Source organism: Camarhynchus parvulus, chromosome 17 (genome assembly GCF_901933205.1).
Source record: "Camarhynchus parvulus chromosome 17, STF_HiC, whole genome shotgun sequence".
Taxonomy (NCBI): Eukaryota; Metazoa; Chordata; class Aves; order Passeriformes; family Thraupidae; genus Camarhynchus; species Camarhynchus parvulus.
Window position 1 is genome coordinate 10,636,578 of NC_044587.1, and position 18,030 is coordinate 10,654,607.

At 64.3% G+C, this 18,030-nt stretch overlaps 2 protein-coding genes across 2 annotated transcripts; one reads left to right on the top strand and one right to left on the bottom strand.

Annotated features, from left to right (window-relative positions):
• Nucleotides 1-12,105: 12,105 nt before the first annotated feature.
• On the bottom strand, nucleotides 12,106-13,080 carry LOC115911069 (proline-rich protein 2-like). The gene has a single exon (XM_030961754.1). It carries the CDS (start codon nucleotides 13,078-13,080, stop codon nucleotides 12,106-12,108), a length of 975 nt encoding a protein of 324 aa, XP_030817614.1.
• A 25-nt stretch (nucleotides 13,081-13,105) lies between these two features.
• Nucleotides 13,106-16,495, top strand: RNF208 (ring finger protein 208). The gene is made up of 2 exons (XM_030961403.1): nucleotides 13,106-13,249; nucleotides 14,589-16,495. The coding sequence occupies exon 2, from the start codon at nucleotides 15,283-15,285 to the stop codon at nucleotides 16,078-16,080; it is 798 nt and encodes a 265-aa protein (XP_030817263.1). The 5' UTR covers nucleotides 13,106-13,249; nucleotides 14,589-15,282; the 3' UTR covers nucleotides 16,081-16,495.
• Nucleotides 16,496-18,030: the final 1,535 nt, after the last annotated feature.

An 18,030-nucleotide genomic window follows, 5' to 3' on the forward strand; every position in this document is an offset into this window, starting at 1 on the left:
CTGCACAGACCCTCGGGGCTTTCCTGCCACCGCAGGGTCACCCGGAGGGGAGCCACCAGCAGCCCCTGTCCCTTCGCCGGGCCTCGCTGCTGCCCCGTGTTCCCGTCTCGAGCTGTTTGCCCACAGAGAAACTCATTTGTCTGACTAAGCAGGAATAGGAAAAGGCAAATCCTCCGCCCAGGCGTCCTGCGGTGACCCAGCCCCGCCTGGCGTGTCCCTGCCTGCGCAGGGGATGTCGCTGTGGCTCTCTCCAGCAGCCCCTTCCCCTTCCTCGCAGAGCCCCAGCACGGGCTGGGATTGTCTTTTAGCCCAAGATTTCCGTGCCCAGCCCTGTTCCTGAACAGCTCTGCTTGCAGGGAGCTGCGAGGCTGCACGTCAGGCACAGCCCGGCTCTGGGAGACTCTCAGAGCCTGCAGGCCCCGTGTCCTGAACGCCTTCCCTCTGCCAGGGCTGCCACATGAGGGTCATCTCACAGAGCCTCGGCTGGGGACATCCCGCATGCTGCTGCAGACCCCAGTGCCAGCCGCGATCTGCGGTGCCTCCGTGCCGGGAGTGTCTCTCGGCTCCCTCGGCCCAGCTCCGATCTCGCAGGCGCCTCCTGGATGCCCTCATTCCCCGCAGGGCAGATCTGTGGCAGCCCCAGATGAGGAGAGGTCTCACCAGCCAGGAGCAGCATCCCCTAATCTGGAGCCTGGAGTTCAAACATTTCATTTCTTGCCAAGAAATTCTCCAAATCGAGCTCCAAGGGCCACATCCAGAAATCATGTTGATCCTTGGAGGATTTATAGGCGATAGAGGATCCCCAGGTGGAAAAGTTGCTGCACCAAAGCTCAGGCTGCTGGTTTGGAGTTGTCCCATGTGGGATTCCCCAAGCTGGGAGCTGGCAGGTGCTGCAGAGCTGTGCCCTCCTTGAGTAAATGGAAGAGCTGAGCTAATGTGAGGCTCTCTGTGGCTAAAAACCAGCCCAATTTCCTGCAATTGTTTGCAGGGGGAAAAGAAATAAACAGAAAAAACCAACCAAAAGCTCAATGCCCACCCTGGTGATGTCCTGTGCTGGGGGTGATGGAGAGGGAGGTTCTCAGAGAGGCCACACTGCTTCCAGAGGAGTGGTGGTTTGAGGAGGAGCCTGGGAAAGCCAGGAGAGAGAGGAAAAGCTAACCACAGCACAGGCTCATGAACTTGCTGGGAGCCTGAAAATGAGGGGGCAGCCCCATGCAGGGGGCTGGGTTCCCAGCAGGGGCTGCAGGTGCTGCAGGGACAGGAGCGTCCCCAGCCCTGGGACATGAGCCAGGAGGAAAATTCCTGTGCCGGCTCAAGAATTCCTCAATCTCGCTGCATGGCTTCCATGGGGAACCACGGCAGGGCACCCACAGCCCCTGACCTGTGTGACCCAGCACGAGCTGTTGGGAGTTTTTGCAGGATTCCAGTAACTGCAGGGATCTCTTAGTTACTGGAATCCTGCAAATCCTCCCCTAACTGGGGTGCCTTAGCTCGCTGGTGCTTCACACGCAGCAAAAGGCACATTTATTTTGTAAAAAATCACCCAAACAAACAGACCAGAAAGCCACAGGCACGTCCTGTTCCTGGGCCTCTTTCTGCCGGGGACAGGTATTTGTGTGGCATCCCAGCGCCGGAGCTTTCCCAGCTCCAGCTCCTCCCGGGGCTCTCCCAGGCACCAGAATCAAGAACTCCGAACGGCCCCGTGTGTGAGCAGTTCCCGGGGCTCTCGGGCGGTGCAGTGCCTGCCGCAGGCACAGGAGGGTGGTGATGCTCTGCGCAGCCCGACAGTGCCGGAGGATGATGAAGGGCGACGCTCCCTGAGTGAAAGGTTTTGCCACCCGCGGAGGGGACAGCTCGGTGAGCCCCCGGAGCAGATGGCGGCCGCTCACCAAAGCTTGGGGGGGCTGAAGGCTTCGCTGAAGCTCAGGAGAGCCCGTGGGTGGTCGGTGTGAAAAAAGGACACGGAGAGGGGTTGGGCCAGTGCAGAGATGGGAGGGCAACCCCCAAATTCAGGCTGCGTGAAACACATGGGGAATGATTCCCTCTGGGCCAACCCACTGTGGAACGCAGCCATGCGAGGTCTTCAAGGCTTTGACCTTAATTCTCAGCTGCCTCCTCAATAAAATCAGAGTGAGGCCCGGGGGGACGGAAGGAGAGATCACAGGGAGTGGGAGGCACCTGTGGGGTGAGCATCCCAAAGGGGAACCCCACGGAGCAGGGTCACCAGCACCGGGGCCCAGGGGTCACCCAGTGAGGGGGGGCTGTGGGTGTGAGGGTGCCATGGAGGGAGCTCCCACTGCTGCAGGTCTGAGGGGCACTATAGGGGGCACAGAGCAGGACCCAGGGGTAAAGCTGCCAGAGACAGGGGGCCTGGGGGCTCATGGAAGCTGCAGGGTTTGGTGCTCTGTGCCCTTGAGCAGCACAGTCCCTCACTAACACCCCGGGGTGGGAAACTCCAGCACAAAATCCAGCCTGTGTGCCCAGGCCTGTGCCCAGCATGCCGTGGACAAAGAGCCTGCCTGCTTGTCTGCCCGAGGCATGCGGGGAGTCCCCACAGCTCCCGGCTCCCTCTCAGGGGAGCCGTGTGTCCCAAAGGGTGGCAGCAGCTTCTAAAGCCCAAACGGAGCCTGGAAGCGACTTGCCAAAGCTGCTCGGTGGGAGGGATTTCCTGTGGGGCCGGAATGTGCCCCGTGCCTCGCTCAGCAGCTGGGGGCACACCCCGGGCTCTCCTGGCCCTGCTCCCCGTGCCAGCCCCGGCAGCAGCTCCGTGCGGGAGCAGCTCAGGCTCCTCTGCAGAAGGAGGCTCTGCCTTGGCTGCTGCTGCTCCTCACGAGCACAGCGCGGGCTGGCAGAGCCCCAGCGTCCCCTGCCAGCGCCATCCTGCTCTCCCGATGTGACATCCCGGCCACCCTGCGGGCTCCCGGCCGGCCACAGGGATGCACAGCTGGGCCACGCGTGCCCGTGCGGGGCGGGCGGGCCATGGGCACCGTCACCTGCCGGGCCCTGCCGGTGCCCGCGGGGACAGGGACGCGCAGAGACGCATCCGCCGTGCCCGGGGAGCCGGGGCTGCTCGGAGCTGCTGTCAGACGCCTGCGCAGGGATGCTGCAGAGCCCAGAGCCTCTCCAGCTCGGTGCCAGGCTCTCCCCTTGGCAGGGGGATGCTGCAGAGCCCAGAGCCTCTCCAGCTTAGTGCCAGGCTCTCCCCTTGGCAGGGGGATGCTGCAGAGCCGCCCCTCCCAGCCGGTGCCAGGCTCTCTCCTGGCAGGGGATGCTGCAGAGCTTTTTTCAGTGTGCCAGGCTCTCCCCTTGGCAGGGGGATGCCACGTTCCTGAGGGATGACGGGTTGGATACAGGAGCCGCTGTCCAGGCTGGCACGGCCGCACCGACATCACAGGAGTGGGCCTGGCCCGCCGCCGGCCTCTCCCCGGGCTGCAGGAACCGGAGGGGAGCCGGTTTCCTTATCGCCCTCCCGCAGCCCCCTCCGTCCCTCTCCCCTGCGGCTCCGGCCCGGCCGCCCCCGGGTCACGGCGGGGCTTGGCAGCGGCGGGGGAAGCGAGCATTGTGGCTGCCCACTGCGGCCCGGCTGCAGGAGAAAGCAAGGATTTCCTGGCCTGGAGCAAGTCCTTCCCGTCCCCTCCCTGCTGCCGAGAGCCTTGGCGCTGAGGGTGCGCTGTTCCCAACAGGCTGCGGACCAGGAGCCAGGGGCTGCCCGTGCACGGAGCTGCTGCTGGATGTGCAAGGAAGCAGGAGGCAGCACGGATCCGGGCACTTCTGTTGGCAGTGCCAAAATCTCCCCCTCTGCTGCATCCTTCCCATAAACAAAATCCCTGCTCAGGCAGAACCTCTGGCCAGCACAGAGGTGTTCCCCTTGGTGCCCGTGCATTCTCCCCCACAATGTGCCACGGGGACAGTGGCAGCTGGGTGGCCTTGTGCCTTCCCACAGGGACTTTAGGAAGGGCAATTCGCCCTTTGCCAAGCTCAGCCCAGCCCCATGACAGGCGGATGGATGCTGTGAGGATCTGTGCCCATGGGCAGATCCTGCAGTTCCCTGTGCAGAGCCAGGCAGCAGCAAACAGCCCGGCATGTGTTCCGAGGCTGCACCTCACACAGACACCTGGAAAAGGGGCTGTAGAGCCCAGCTGGGACGCGGGGCTGGGCAGCTCACATGCACAGCCACGTTCCTTCCTGCTCAAATGTCACTTCTCCTTCCTGCGGAGGGAGCAGCCGAGGCGAGGGCAGCTGCTGCTCCCACCCCGAGCAGCCACGTGGGCGATGCCGCCGCTTCCGCTGTGCCACGACCTTGTGCGGGGACTGCACCTGCCGATGGCTTTTTTAGGACAAGGGCTGGTTTCCTGCTATATTTCCGTGATTTAAAGTTTCCTGTCCTGGGGATGGCTGTGGCAGAAGGGCTGTCACTCATCTCCTGGCCTGGAGCATTCCCAGCACTTTGTCCTGCTCTCCTTGGGCCCCTGCCCCGGGGGTGGATTGGGGATGGCACCGTCCTGCCCCGGTGAAGGCTTGGCCGTGGATTCGGGGCTGCTTTCCACACGGGGAGCCGGCAGACCTTGCTCAGCACCCAGCTCCCAGCTAAGCCCTTGGCTCCGGCTCTCTCCCAGTGGAGGTCTGGTTTCTGTCCTGCCGTCTGCTTGTCCTCCCTCGCTCCGAACAGTCCCCGTTTGTTTGGCTGGAGCCGGGGCCGCGTGCCTGGGCCGCCTGTGCACAACGGCTCCTTGTTCACCGCCTCCCTCCCCGCTCGCTCCTCGCCTGTTTTAGCAATTATCCCAATTAGCTGTGCCCTCTCCTTGCTCCCCAGCTGCACCTCGGGCCCTCATCCCTCCTGCTCCGCAGCGGCGGCAGCAGCGCTGCTGTCCGGAACGGGCCAGCCCCGGGCCGGGGCTGTGGGCACTTTCCTGGGTGGGAAACAGGCAGGCTGTGCAAAATCCATGCGGAATCCCGGGGCTCTCTTCAATCCTCTTTGGCACTTGAGGAGGGTGAGGGAGCTGTGCCGAGCCTGCAGCTCCCGTGGCGCCGCTGGCATCTGCCCCTGCTCCTTGGCATCGCCCGGGTGGGCACTGCCCGTCCTGCCCCAGCCGCACCGGGTGCCCCCGGACACGGGGAGCGCCCAGACTGTTTCCTGCACGCCACGATCCTGTGCCCCCGCGGCGGCACCATCCTCCTGCTCCCACAGCCGCCAGCTCACCGGAGCCGGGGGCGGGCCAAGGTTGAGGTTTGCACCCGCTGGCGAGGCTGGGGCAGCGGAGGGGCCTTTCCACAGCGGTTTCCGACAGTGCCGAGCTCCAGAGCCGCCTTCTCCTCTGCCCCTGAGCCCACGGAGAAGCCAGAGTGCAATCCCTGGGGAGGTGCGGGGCACAGGAGCATCCCTGCCGGCAGAGCCCAGCGAGAGGAGCAGGACCAGCTGTTCCTGCGTGCTGGCAGCGCTTCGTGCATCTCCCAGACTGGAAACCCAGGGCAGGCAAAGCCCCGGATCCTCTGCCCGTGGCCAGCCCCTGCAATGGTCACAGCAGCGTGGGCAGCCCCCTGGCAGCATCCCCGTGCCGCAGCCATGCGGGGACACAGCGGGGACACAGCGGGGACACAGCGGGGACACGGCACCAGGCAGGGCAGCACCGGGGCTGCGGCTCCCGGCGGGGCTCGGAGCGCCCTGCCCGCGCTGACAGCCGCCCGGGGCTGCCGGGGTTTGATCTTTACCGCTCGAGCCGGGCTGTCTGCTCCCATTTGCGTCTGCCGAGGGAGGGCTGCGAGCGCCGGGCTGGCGCGGGCTGGCAGCTCCGTGCTGGCACGCAGGCAGCCGCCGGGCACGCAGCCCCCGCTGCTGCAGAGCCTCCTCCGCGGCCCTGCCAGCCCCAAACCCCTGTGCAGATCGGGGTCCTGCAGGAGCCAGGGCTGGGTGAGCCTGGGCAGGTGGGGGGCTCCTGGGGACCCCGTGTGCCTTGACAGCCCTCAGCCTTGAGCCTGCACCTTCATAGCAGAGCCCTTGAGCCTGCAGCCAGAGCTGCCCTTTCTTCCCCATCCATGGGAGCAGGACGGCTCCAGAGCTCCTGGAGGGCACCCGTGCTCTGAGCCGGGCACTCTGAGCTGTGTGCTCGATGTCCTGCAGAGCTTCCCCTTCCCCCCCGAACACACGTGCCCCCAGCAGACAGGGACATGGCTCCTGGTGGTCCAGGTCTCTCTGGTTACCTCTGTCCTGTTCTGGGGACGCAGCAGAGTCCCAGTGGCACCTGAGAGCTCCTGCAGCACTCTGGACATGCTGGGTCCCCCTCCCCAGGTGGAGCCCTGGTTTCTGTCACATGGAATGGCCTCACCTCCCCATGTCACCCTGGCTACAGTGCTCCACTTGCCTCCCCACGGCCTGCACAGGAGCATCAGGCTGCTGCACCCCCCTTGTGCCCAAAGGTGCCCCTGCAGCCAAGGCACTGGGCAAGGAGTCCTCTCTGGAGGGAGCAGAGGGGAAAGACAGGCCTGGCCAGCATCCCAGCATCCTGGCACCAGGCACATTGGCTGGCTCTTGGAGGACTGGAGAAATGAGGGCGATGAAACCCCAAGGCCAGATGATGCTGTCAGCCCCAGGAGCTGGTGCAGCCCCCATGCCTGCCCCGTGGGGTGCAGCCCCTCCCAGGGACCCTCTGCCGCAGGTCCCACACTCCCAGCTCCCACCCACGGCAGTGCTGGGGAGTTCAGCAGCTCGAGCAGGATGGTGACCCACTCCCCGTTCCAACCTCTCACCCCCAGGCCCACGAGTCCCCCTCTTGCCCCCGCTGCCGCTCCACGCACCCTCAGACCAAGCCTCGGCTCAGCTTCCCCGGCTCCGAGAGCAGCAGCAGCTCCTGCTGGGCAGCCCCCAGGGCCCCGCAGCCTCTGCCAGAGCAGGAGCTGTGCCCAGGGCCAGCTCCCAGCTGTGCATCCACACAGCCCCCAGGAGGGTTACAGGCACGCAGGGAAAACAAAACCCTCAGCTCAACGCTCACATTCACCCAGCTGACCCAGAAATGCAGCCCGGCTGCTCCACACGAGAGCATGGGCTGCCCAAGCTGAGCAGAAGGGCCAGCAGGAGAGCCAGGGGTGCTGCCAGCTGCTGAGAGCGGGGATGGGGCAGTGCAGTGTGCCCCAGGACAGGCACACGGGGACAGCAGGATCACCTGTGAGCACAGCCACAGCCTCGGGCAGTGCCCAGAGAAAGGGGGCAGCAGCCTGGAGCCAGGCAGGGCTCGGTGGGTCCCATCTGCTGCCTCCAGGGAAGTTTTCCTGCAAAAGCTGAAACTGTAATGCGAAAACAAACCACCGCCCGGCTCTGGGCTGCTGCTCGGAGCCGTGTCCCAGCTGAGGCAGCCCCCGGGAAGGAGGAGCAGGACCTCGGGCACCCGTGCCGGGAACGCCGAGTCCCTCCGGGCACCCCGAGGGCACGGGCGGCCACCGCTGCTCCTCCGTGCCCCGGTTTGTGCCCGGCCGCGGCACCGGGCGAGCAGCGCCGGGCTGGCCCGGGAGCCGGCACAGCGAGCGCCCAATGTCCCCACAATTACCGGCACCGGAGCTGCCCCGGCACCGGCACCGGCACCGGAGCTGCCCCGCCGGCCCCCGCCCGCCCGGCCGGGAAGCAGGAGCGGCTGGCCCCAGCTCTGGCACATGCTCTGGTTTCTTCTGAGCCCCGAATGCCTCGGGCTCTGTTAATGCACGAGCGAGGGGAAGGCTTCTGCAGAGCTGCCATTTCTATTTCTGGGCCAGTCCTGTCTTGTTTTCTTTGGACACAAGGTGTTTTCTGAAGGATGTGGGTCTTCCTTGCAGCCTCTCAGCCCTGAAATGCAGCTCTAGGTCTTTGTGGTCGCCCCTGCCGGGGCCAGCAGTCCCTGGGGAGCTGCAGAAGCCCCTCCACACACAAGCACACTCATTCCCCAGTAGCACTGCAGGACTGGGAAGGAGTTTCTGACAGAGCTGTGCTGCTGTGGGGTCACCAACCAGATGTGAACTCCTCCAGGGACCGTGCCTACCTGGGGCTGGGGAAGATGCAGCCTCAGATGAAAAAGGGGGCTCTGATGGGAGCAGGGCCCCACTTGCCCACAGGGCCCGTGGCTCAGAGTGTGGCCAGTTTGTCACTCTGGGCCTCATGCAGCTTTGGGCAGCCTTGAAGGACATCCCACCACCTCCCTGTGCCCTGGTCTGCTGTTTGACCCTCAAAGACAAAAAGATTTTCCCTGTGCAGCTACAGGGAACAGCATCTGGAATTTCCCATGTCCTCGCTTGTGGCTACAGAGCCCCATCCTCTCTGCCACCTCTCAGGAGATAACTGTGGAGAGCAGTACATCTTCCATCAGTGCTCTTCTCTGGCAGCTGAGCAACCCCAGGTCTGCAGGCAAGGAGTTGGTGGGGAGGGGAATGAAGGTCATGAGATCTGAGGAGAGAGGATGTGCTCCCTCTGGCCCTGGCCCCTTGACCTCCCCCCAGCCCATGTGCATCCCCCTCCTCTTACCCCTTCCTCCTGCTCAGGGCAGCACCAGCAAGCTGGGGCCCCCTCTTCACACCCAGGGCTCACAGAAGTGGCCACAGTATTAATCACTAATAGTAAAAATAATTATTAAACTTCTTGGAATCTGTTGGGGCTTTACAAACATCTGTAGCCTTTAGGCTGCTCAGGGTGCCATGTGTGCATCTCAAGGTTTGTGTGTGGCTTCAGACACTTTGGAGATCTTCTGAGCATCACTTCTCTAGTGGTGGGGTCTCTGTGGACAGCTGCAAGCCTAGAAACCAGCCCATGAAAGCCCCCACCATGGCTTTAGGATTGATGCAAGAGCATCAGTGGTCAGGTCCTGACCACCAGCAACCAACCCACACCCTGCTTTAAACAGCAGCCACGGAGCAGCTCTGCAGCAGCTGGGGCATCCTTCAGCTCCCAGCTGGCAACACGAGACTGCTGCTTTCTTGGCAGATATTTCAGTAGCATCCCTCCTTCAAAATGGTGTTTGCTCTGCCGGCAAGCTGCACAGACAGCTCCTCTGGTGGTTCTGGTGGAGCACTGTGCCCTGCTTTCCTTTTCGGTGAGGGTCTGTGCTGGGCTCTTGTGGCCACCTCAGACAGGCCTGGAGGGTCTCAGCCTGGGATGGTGCTGACTGGGGGTTCCTTCTCCTGGTGCTCTGCCCCGGGAAGGAGAGGCAGTCCCAAGGGGATGGTGCCCAGAGGATGCAAACTCGGCTGTGGGTCCCACATCCCTCCCTCCCTCCCTCCCTCCTGGGCTGGCCCAGCAGCCGGGCAGGCCCTGGCACTGCCCCGCACAGACGTGCAGGGAAAGCTGCTCTCTGCAAAGCTGGGGATGAGCTCATGGGTTTGTGGGTGAATTATCTGTGTGATGAGTGATTCACCAGAGCAAAACAAGATTGGTGTGAGAAACAGACGGGATTTTGGGAAGAGCTGTGGATGTGTGCAGGACCCGGACAAGCAAACTTGGTGATGAGAGCAGCAGGGAGCAAAGAAAGGTGGCCTGAGGTGCTGCCACCAGGAGCATGGACAGCATGGATGGGGGCCTGGGTGTGGGACAGGAAGGTCTGGCACACAGGGAGCTGGCAGCTCACCCAGGTGGGGTGGAAAGAAAAGCCTCAGGTGCCATCACAGGGCAAGGCTGGCACCGAGCAAGAGCGGGGCTGTCCTCTCAGAGCAGGTCCTTCCCACAGGTGCTAGAAATCCACAAGGGCAATAAAATCCTGAGCAAACAGCTGAGCAGGTAATGGCTGATGGTGAGGGAGAAATTTAGGGCCAAATTATCTTCTGGCTTCACCATTCATCTCAGCAAAGCCTGGCCAGCAGTGTTACAGCTCCCAGCACATCTACAGAGCAAAGGTTTCAAACTGATCCAATCAAGACACTGGATAGGAATGAGTTTTGCAGAAAGAAGCTGTGCTTTCACACAAGGCCAACACCAGCTGAATTAGAACAATAACCTCCTGATTACAAACAGCAAACCTTGTTCATCTGGGACAAAGGGAATCCACTGGCAAAGCTGCTCCTGCATCTCTGTTTAAGGAGAGCTGGACCCAAGGACAGCAGGTACAACTGAGCTGAGGAGCAACCTCTGAACTCAAAGGTGTGCTTGCCCTGCTGACAAGGTCTCTGGAAATGGTAAAATATACCAGTGCTGCTTGTAAAACCCAGGAGAGCACCCCTATCACATCAGCAGAGGTCAGAAGGCATTCTGAGGATATCCAGCCAAAATATGTACATTTATGATAACACTGAATGCAATGGGTTTTTATAGAAGATAACACCACATGTATGTTTATATGCCAAAGTTAGGTGTTAAACCAGGAGTGAGAGACAGGACCCAAAGGCAGAGGTGGCCATGGGGCTGAGGCTTGCTAGGGTCAGCACTCAAGCCTGAGCCACACAGGCCCAGACAGAGATGGAAGGTTTGGGTTTTGAAGGATGAGATTTTTTCCGTTTGGGTAGAAAGCAGAGATCTTGGTGGACCAACTCAGCAGAGGAAAGGGAAAGCTCTGCACTGAGCATGCAAAGCAGAGGCAGAGCCATAGGGGCAACAGGAAGATCCCAGCGCCTTGGCACAAACACACTCTTATTCAGCAGAAAAAATGCTCCATGTAATTTATGATTATTTTTAAATAGAGCTGTTGCTTAACTCATGGAATAGCAGCATAATAGCACACGGTGTAGCTGGGTCAGCACGGGGATGCCATATGAATTAATAACAGAAAATAGCTCGTGCTCGCTCACTTCCTGCAATTTCCTCTGCTCAGTGAGCTCAGGCGTAAGATCTCAGCTCTTGCTATCTGCACCCAGGCACGTTAGCAGGGAAGGCAGGAGCACCTGACACAGGGAGGATGGGGAGGATTGAGGGAATCCCTGTTTAGCGTGTGCCAGGCAGCAGCAGCAGCCTCACACTGATTCCGGCAGGTGAGCAGATCAAAGAATGGCACTTAGAGGTGCCAGAGGCATTCAAAAATCCCTTATCCACTGAGAGAAATGCCAAGATTAAGAACTCAGCCATTGTCAAGAAGAGAGCATGGATTTCCAGGTGGAGGTGGTGCTGCAGGGTCCCCAGGGAGAACCTGACTCCAGGGTCAGTCTGGCCTGGGAACGGAGCACAGCTGAGCCCTTGGGGAATCCTTGGGCCTGGCTGGCATTGGTCATCTCTTCCAGGTCAGGAAGAGGCACCTGGGTGAGATTTTTATCATCATTGTGTGAAGTGTGTGTGAAAAGATCATCTCTGGGCTGCATAAGGCCGGGCAGAGCTGTGGAATATGTAACCTCCAGCTCCTGCTTCCCTCCCACTGATGGCAGGGCCAGAGGACAGCCAAGGTGTGAGGACAGTGAGGCTGTGGGGACACAGCGGCTGCAGGACCATGCAGACCCCTTGTTACAGGGGCTGGATCTTTGCTGCAGCAGGGCTGGAGCGTCAGCAAGCAGGGCTGGCCAGGGCAATCTTCAGGGAGGGCGTAAAACCCAGGCACAATCCTGGAGGAATATATAAAACTAAACAACAGCAATGGGTGACACGAGCAGGGGAGCCCCAGCAGCACCCAGAGGAGCCTGGTGAGCCCCCAGCAGCATCCTGCTCCAGCCAGGGCTGGGTGGAGTGGGTTTGGGTTTGGGTTTGGGTTTGGGTTTGGGTTTGGGTTTGGGTTTGGGTTTGGGTTGGAGTGTGCACATCCTGGGTCACTGCTCCTGGGGTCGGGGCATGGGAGCTGGAGGGCTCTCTGTGGGGTTGCCTGCTCATTTTGGCCATTTGCCTCTGGGGTCCCCATTCTGGAGGCAAACACAGCAGGGGGAGAAGGCAGCCTGGCCTCTAACATCTGCCAGGGGACATCCATGCCTCTCACATCTGCAGGAACCAGGAAGCATGGACCAGGAGTCATCTGCTCAGGGCACCTTGTGGGGTGTCCCCAGCCTGTGGGGTCCTGTCTGCCTGTGCCACTATGGGGGTCACACCAGCACGCCCATGGCCACGAGCAATGCTCCCCAGCACTCTGCAGGACCTGTCAGCATTGCTGTGACCCCCCACCCACCACACTGAGCCCACCGTGTCCCCAGGGACCAATGAGCCCCTGTTCCCAGGAGTCCCGGAGCTCAGCAGGGACTGGGGGGCTCTCAGGGGCCCCCTCTGCTCCCCCGACAGCCGTGGCCATGGATCCCAGGGGACAGTGTGGGCTGCACGGCTGATTTGGCAGTGGGAAAAAGCAGTGGTAGGGGAATTCCCGGCTGTCCGACCTCTTCCCAGCCCCGGGGGCTGCAGGGGCTGCCGACAGGGCCCCCTCCCCGACGCTGCCCCACAGCCGCGGCCCCGGCGCCGCGGAGCCGCTTCCAGCGGCGCTGCTGCTGCTGAGTCACCGCGGGCCCCTCGGAGCGACCCGCGGGGCCCGGCCGGCGGCGGGAGAGGGAGCGGGGCCGCGGGGAGAGCGGGTGCGGGGCGAGAGGGGCTGTGGGGTGGGGAACGGGATGTGTGGGACCGGGGCAGTGGGTCGGGGCAAGGAGGGGTGTGCGGGGAGGGGGCCGTGCGGGGCGGTGAAGGGGTGCGGGGCGGGGAGGGGGCGTGCGGGGAGGGGATGCGGGGCGGGGAGGGGGTGTGCTGGGCGTCAGGCGCTGCGGCCGGCGGGCCCCGGCGCTGCTGAGCGAGAGAAATGTGAGGCGGCTGCACCACTGCGGCGGCACTGCGGGCGGCGGCGGGAGCGCGCAGCAGCGCCCGCGCCGCCGGGCCCCGGGAACGGCGGGCACGGAGCCGCCGCTGCCTGCCCGCTGCTGCCCGCCGCTGCCTGCACCTGCCCAGGGGCACAGGGGGTCTGGCATCAGCCCCCCGCAGCCTGCGCTGCCGGCCGGGGGTGTTGCATCAGCCCCGCGCCCAGCCGGGGTCCGCGGCCGGGGGGCGGCGGGGGGAGCCGGGGAGGGCACGAAGGAGCCCCCGAGCGGCAGCGGCCGTACCTGCCGGCTCCCCGGCCGCCGGTCCCCGCCGAGCATCCGGAGCGACCCGGCGCCGCCAGCCCCGGCCCCTGTGCCCGGTCCCTTCCCCGCGCCGCCGCGGCCGCGGCGGAGCAGCGGCGGGGGCCGGGGGCGGCCGGCCGGGACCATCCCGGTGGGGCCGCGCCTCGGAGCCGCCCGCATCCCCGGGGAGCCGCGCCTGGCCGGGGCAGCGCCGCATCCCGCTGCCTTTCAGATAACCTCCGCCGCTCGGGCCTGCGGAGCCGCACCGGGCACGGAGCGGGGGCTGAAGCGGGACCCCCGCCCGCAGCCAGCGCAGGTAACGGCGGGCAGGGGCGGGGGAGTCACCCCGCGGGCGTGCGGGAGCGCACGTGTGTGTGCGCGGGAGCCCTGTGTGCTGCGAGCGTGGGGCAGGGACGTGTGGGGCTGGGGATTGCGGTGGGAGGCTGGGCAGGGGAGGATGCTGGGGAGGGCTGTGCCACCCCCGGAGTGATGGGGTGTGGGGTGCGGCGGGGGCTGTGTCGCCCCCGAAGGGACGGGGATGGCGGGGGCTGTGTCGCCCCAAGGCCGCTGGGGTGCGGGTGCTGCGCCAGGGCTGTGCGTGGAGGGGTGTGACAGAACGAGCGTGGGAACGCGGTGACAGTGCGTGGCACTGCTGACCACCCGTATCGCTGTGCTCGTGGGCGCTGCGGGTGAGTGTCTGTGTGAGAGCTGCAGGCAGAGCCCCCGGGGCTGCTGCTCTGTGCCGGAGGGGGGGAATATATGCTGCTTGTGGAACGCGGGTGCAGGATGTGGGGTGCGGGATGCGAGGTGCAGGATGTGGGCCCGCGAGGAGGAATGAAAGAGGCGAGGCCTCCCTCTGCAGGGCAGGATGCTTGCGGGACCCTAGTGCTGCCAGGGCATGGCCCCCGGGACATCCCTGCTGGGGCTGGGCAGGGATCCAGCCCACCCTGCCAGCCCCAAAGGCTGCTGCTGCAACCAGATGGCCCCCTCGGGCCCCCTCCGCCAGGCATGGCAGCGCCCGGCGGGAGAGGCATCCCTCTAACAGGATTTGCAGCGTGATGGAGGAGAGCGCCTTCGCCCTTCTCGGAGGAGAGCCGGGCTGGCGCAGGGGCTGCTGAGGGAGAAAATGGCCTCGGGCTGGCTGCCTGCCCCCCATCTCCTGCCCGCAAACCCGGCCTGTCCTCTCCATCAGCCCCGGGACAAGGGCAGGGAGCTGGGAAGGGGGGGAGAGGAAGCTGGAGGGAGGGATAATAGCAGGGACAGATCAGGAGCAAGCGATGGAGGTAAAAATAGATCCACTGAGCAGAGGAGGGGCTAAACGTGAGCGAAAACCCTGAGCAGAGGCAGGTCGGTGGAGGAACCCCTTCGGGAGGGGCCCTGCAGCCCGGGGGGGCTCTGGGGGACCTGCCCTCCCACCCTCAGGGCAGAGGGGGGTCCCGGCACGCCACGCTCGGGGCCGCCGAGGGGATGCCTTGGGGGAAATACCTGCGTGCTCCCGCTTCCACAGCCCAAGCACGCGGGGGATGCACAGGACCCGGAGGGCACGGCTGCCAAATTGCTGGGATGCAGGCGGGCTCGCGTCCCGAGGGAGCGCGGGCAGCCGGCAGACCCATGAAGAGCCTTGGATCCAACCCCCTCTCACTTTTCATTTCCAGCGAGCACGAAGCTGAGCTGGGGACACAGGTACCGGGGACCGAGGGGACAAGGTGTGTGGTGTCCTGGCCGCAGCCAAGGTGAGCTGCCCTCTGGCACGGGATGTGCTCTGAGCCCCTGCCCTGTGGGAGCTGCCGGTGACTGCAAGTGGGAGAGCCGGGAAGTCAGAGCAAAGGAATTTGCAAACACATTCTTCAGCGCCACGAGGATCCCACTGCATGTAAACAGGAACAGAGGCCGGCCTGGGGCGAAGTGAGAGCTGCCTCCAGTTCTGCAAGATCTTCCCTGGACTCACCTGCCCTGGGCAGTGCCCAGTGCCGCCATCCCCAAATTACGGTTCCGACTGCAGCTGATCTGCCGTGGCAAGTGGCAGCGAAGGCAAAGAGCAGGGCTGCTGAGTGACTGCCAATGTCACGTTAACATCCCAGCGAGGCTGCGGGGAGCCGGTGCTTTGATCAGCCGCCCAAGAGCATCTCGAGGCAGGCAGGATGGCACTGTGAGCCCTGCCTTCGCCTGCCGGCCCCAGCCTCGCTCCTGGCACCCTCGGGGCTGGCTGCAGAAGAGGGGCGCGGGGTCCGCTGCCGCTGGCCCGTCTCCCCAGGATGCTCTCCCGCACCAGCTGCTGCTCCCTGTGCTCCTGCTCCGCGGCCAGAGCGAGATTGAAAGCTCAGCAGGCTGCCAGCATGTTTTAGCCTGATGCAGGCGTCCCTCGGAGACCCCAGAGCAGTGGACAGTAATGTGAAAACGATACTCATGTCGTGTCTGAAAGGGCAACAGGTCATCATTAAAATGGAGGCGATGAAGATCATCCACCCGGAGAAGTTCTCGGAGCTGCAGGGGTCGCAGCCGCGCTACGCGCCCGCCCCGCGCCGCGAGCCGCCCCTCGTGGCCAAGCGCGCGTGGCCCTCCGAGTCCGAGATCATCGTGAACCAGGCGTGCGGGGACATCCCCGCCCTGGATGCCACCCCCGGGCCGCTGCCGCTGCCCCGGACTCCCCCCCTGCCGCGGCGGGAGCGCGGCTACCAGGGCCAGCGCAAGGGCAGCTCCGAGGTCTGCTACCACCGGCAGCCGCCGTCGGACGAGGTGATCGTCAACCAGTACGTGCTGCACCCCTCGACGCCCTGCGAGCCCCTGGAGTGCCCCACCTGCGGCCACATGTACAACTTCACCAACAAGCGGCCCCGCATCCTCTCCTGCCTGCACTCGGTGTGCGAGGAGTGCCTGCAGATCCTCTACGAGTCCTGCCCCAAGTACAAGTTCATCTCCTGCCCCACCTGCAAGCGGGAGACCGTCCTCTTCACCGACTACGGGCTGGCGGCGCTGGCCGTCAACACCAGTATCCTGAACAGACTGCCGGCCGAGGCCCTGGCCGCCAACCCCGTCCAGTGGAGCAGCGACACCGACCGCAGCTGCTACCAGACCTTCCGCCAGTACTGCGGGGCCGCCTGCACCTGCCACATCCGGAACCCGCTGTCCTCCTGCACCATCATGTGAGCCCCGCGCCCGCCCGCGCCTCCGCACGGGGCACGGCGGGGACGGCGCGGCCAGGCCACGGCCGCTCCCCTGTCCCCTCCCTGCCACGGCACCGCCAGGGAATGCTCGAATACCACCGAGGATGTGGGACCGGTGTTCTTGCCGGCACTCGCGGGGGGCAGAGGGGGTGCTGGGACCTGCAGCAGCCCCCTCCTCACCGGTGGTGCCCGGGGAGAGGGACGCTGGCACGGGGAGCACATCCACCAGCGCGCCCGGGCTCTGCGGCTCCCCTGGCCCTGCGGCGGGCGCTCCTGTGCTGCATCGAGCACCTCACCGTGCTCCTTCCCCGGGCGCCTCTCCCTCCTCTCTCCCCGGCTCTCCCAGGAGCGGACGCTGGGCTCTGGCCGGAGTGACGCCCTCCCCATCGCCCCACGGCCGGCAGCAGCAGCATAAGGAGCCCTGGAGACGCGTGGTGCCACACTGGGCCACCCTCCCAGCACAGAAAGTGAGGACAGGTCCCCAGCTGCCCCCTCCACCCCTCTCTGTAAGTTATTTGCCAAAGCTTTCATCTCGGTGGCCACGCCGCCGTGCGCCCGAAGTCTCAGTAGCCACACCACGCCGCCCCGCCGGCCCCTCGGATGCCGGCAGACGTGCGGCCCGTGTCCTCCGCCGGCCCTTGAGGAAAGCTCCACTTTGTCCTCGTTTTGGAGGATTCTTGTTTTTCCCCATCCATCCCCAGCCACCCCATCCCAGGCCACTACGTGTTCACAAAGGCATTGAGCTGTGCCCGTTCTCTCCCCCCCGCCCGGGACCCACACCCATGCCCCATGGGATGGCTCAGGAGGGTGGCACGGGGTCCAGTACCCCAAACTGCTGACTCCAGTGAGGGGATTTGACTGGGCAGGGGGACCGAGGTCTGGCTCCTGCCCGCAGTCCCTTCCCCAGAGCAGCACCTCTGCTCTGACCCCTGTGCAGAGGGGCTGGCAGGGCAGCAGGCCCCTGTGCACAGTCTTGCTTTCTCCAGAGCACCTGGAGGGGTAAGTTTGCTGCCAAAAAAAGCAAAAAAAAAAAACAAAATAAAGAAAAAGCCATAGTTTTGGGTGCTCCCATGGGGCTGAGCACCACAACCCAGCATGGCCACAGCACCAGGGGCACGTGCTGCCCAGTCCCAGGCTGCTGGGGCTGGGTGGGCCTGAGGGGTCCCAGAACCTACATCCTGGAGGAAACAGCAGCCCCTGGCACTGGCCAAAGCCCAGCACCCATGCAGGGAGAGGGGCCAGTCCATGCCCTGTGCTGTCCCGAGGGAGCGGGCGATGCCGCTGGCGCAGCCCCAGGACCGTTCTCGCTCCGGTGGGGAACGGCACCGGTACCATGTCTGTGTTGCTCTGCCAATGCCTCCTGCTGCTGGTTGTGACCATGATCATGTTTTATACCCGGCCTTGTTCTGACCCCATCAGTCTCCCCAATAAAGATTATATTGGAACGAAGGCTGAGCTGGACTCCGGGGCCGCGTCACTGGGGCGGGAGGGGGTGGCACCGGGATGTGCCCTGGTCCTGCTCCCCCTGTGGGACAGGCTGGGGCCAGAGCCGGGTTACAGCTTTCCCCTGGGCCGGCACCTCCTCCTCCAGCCTGGCTTTCTGCTCTGATGGAGCTGTGTCCTCTCCCTGCCCAGCCCCTGCACGTGGCTGGGCACCTTGGGGGACCCTGCCCAGCTTGGTAAGGGGTCCCCAGCCACAGCAAGAGCCCTCAGACACCGGCTGGATGTCCCCTTTCTCCCCAGGTGATGTGGGATGCTGGGGGGAGGATGTGTTCTGCTGAGGCAGCTGCACTCACGGACTCCTCTCTGCACCATTCCCACAGCATGCAGGAGCTGCCCTGGGGCTGGCAGCACCAGCACATGGAACCCACTGTGTGCCCTGAAGGGCCCCGGGGTCACTGGGATGGCAGCTCCACAGCTGGGAGAGCCAGAC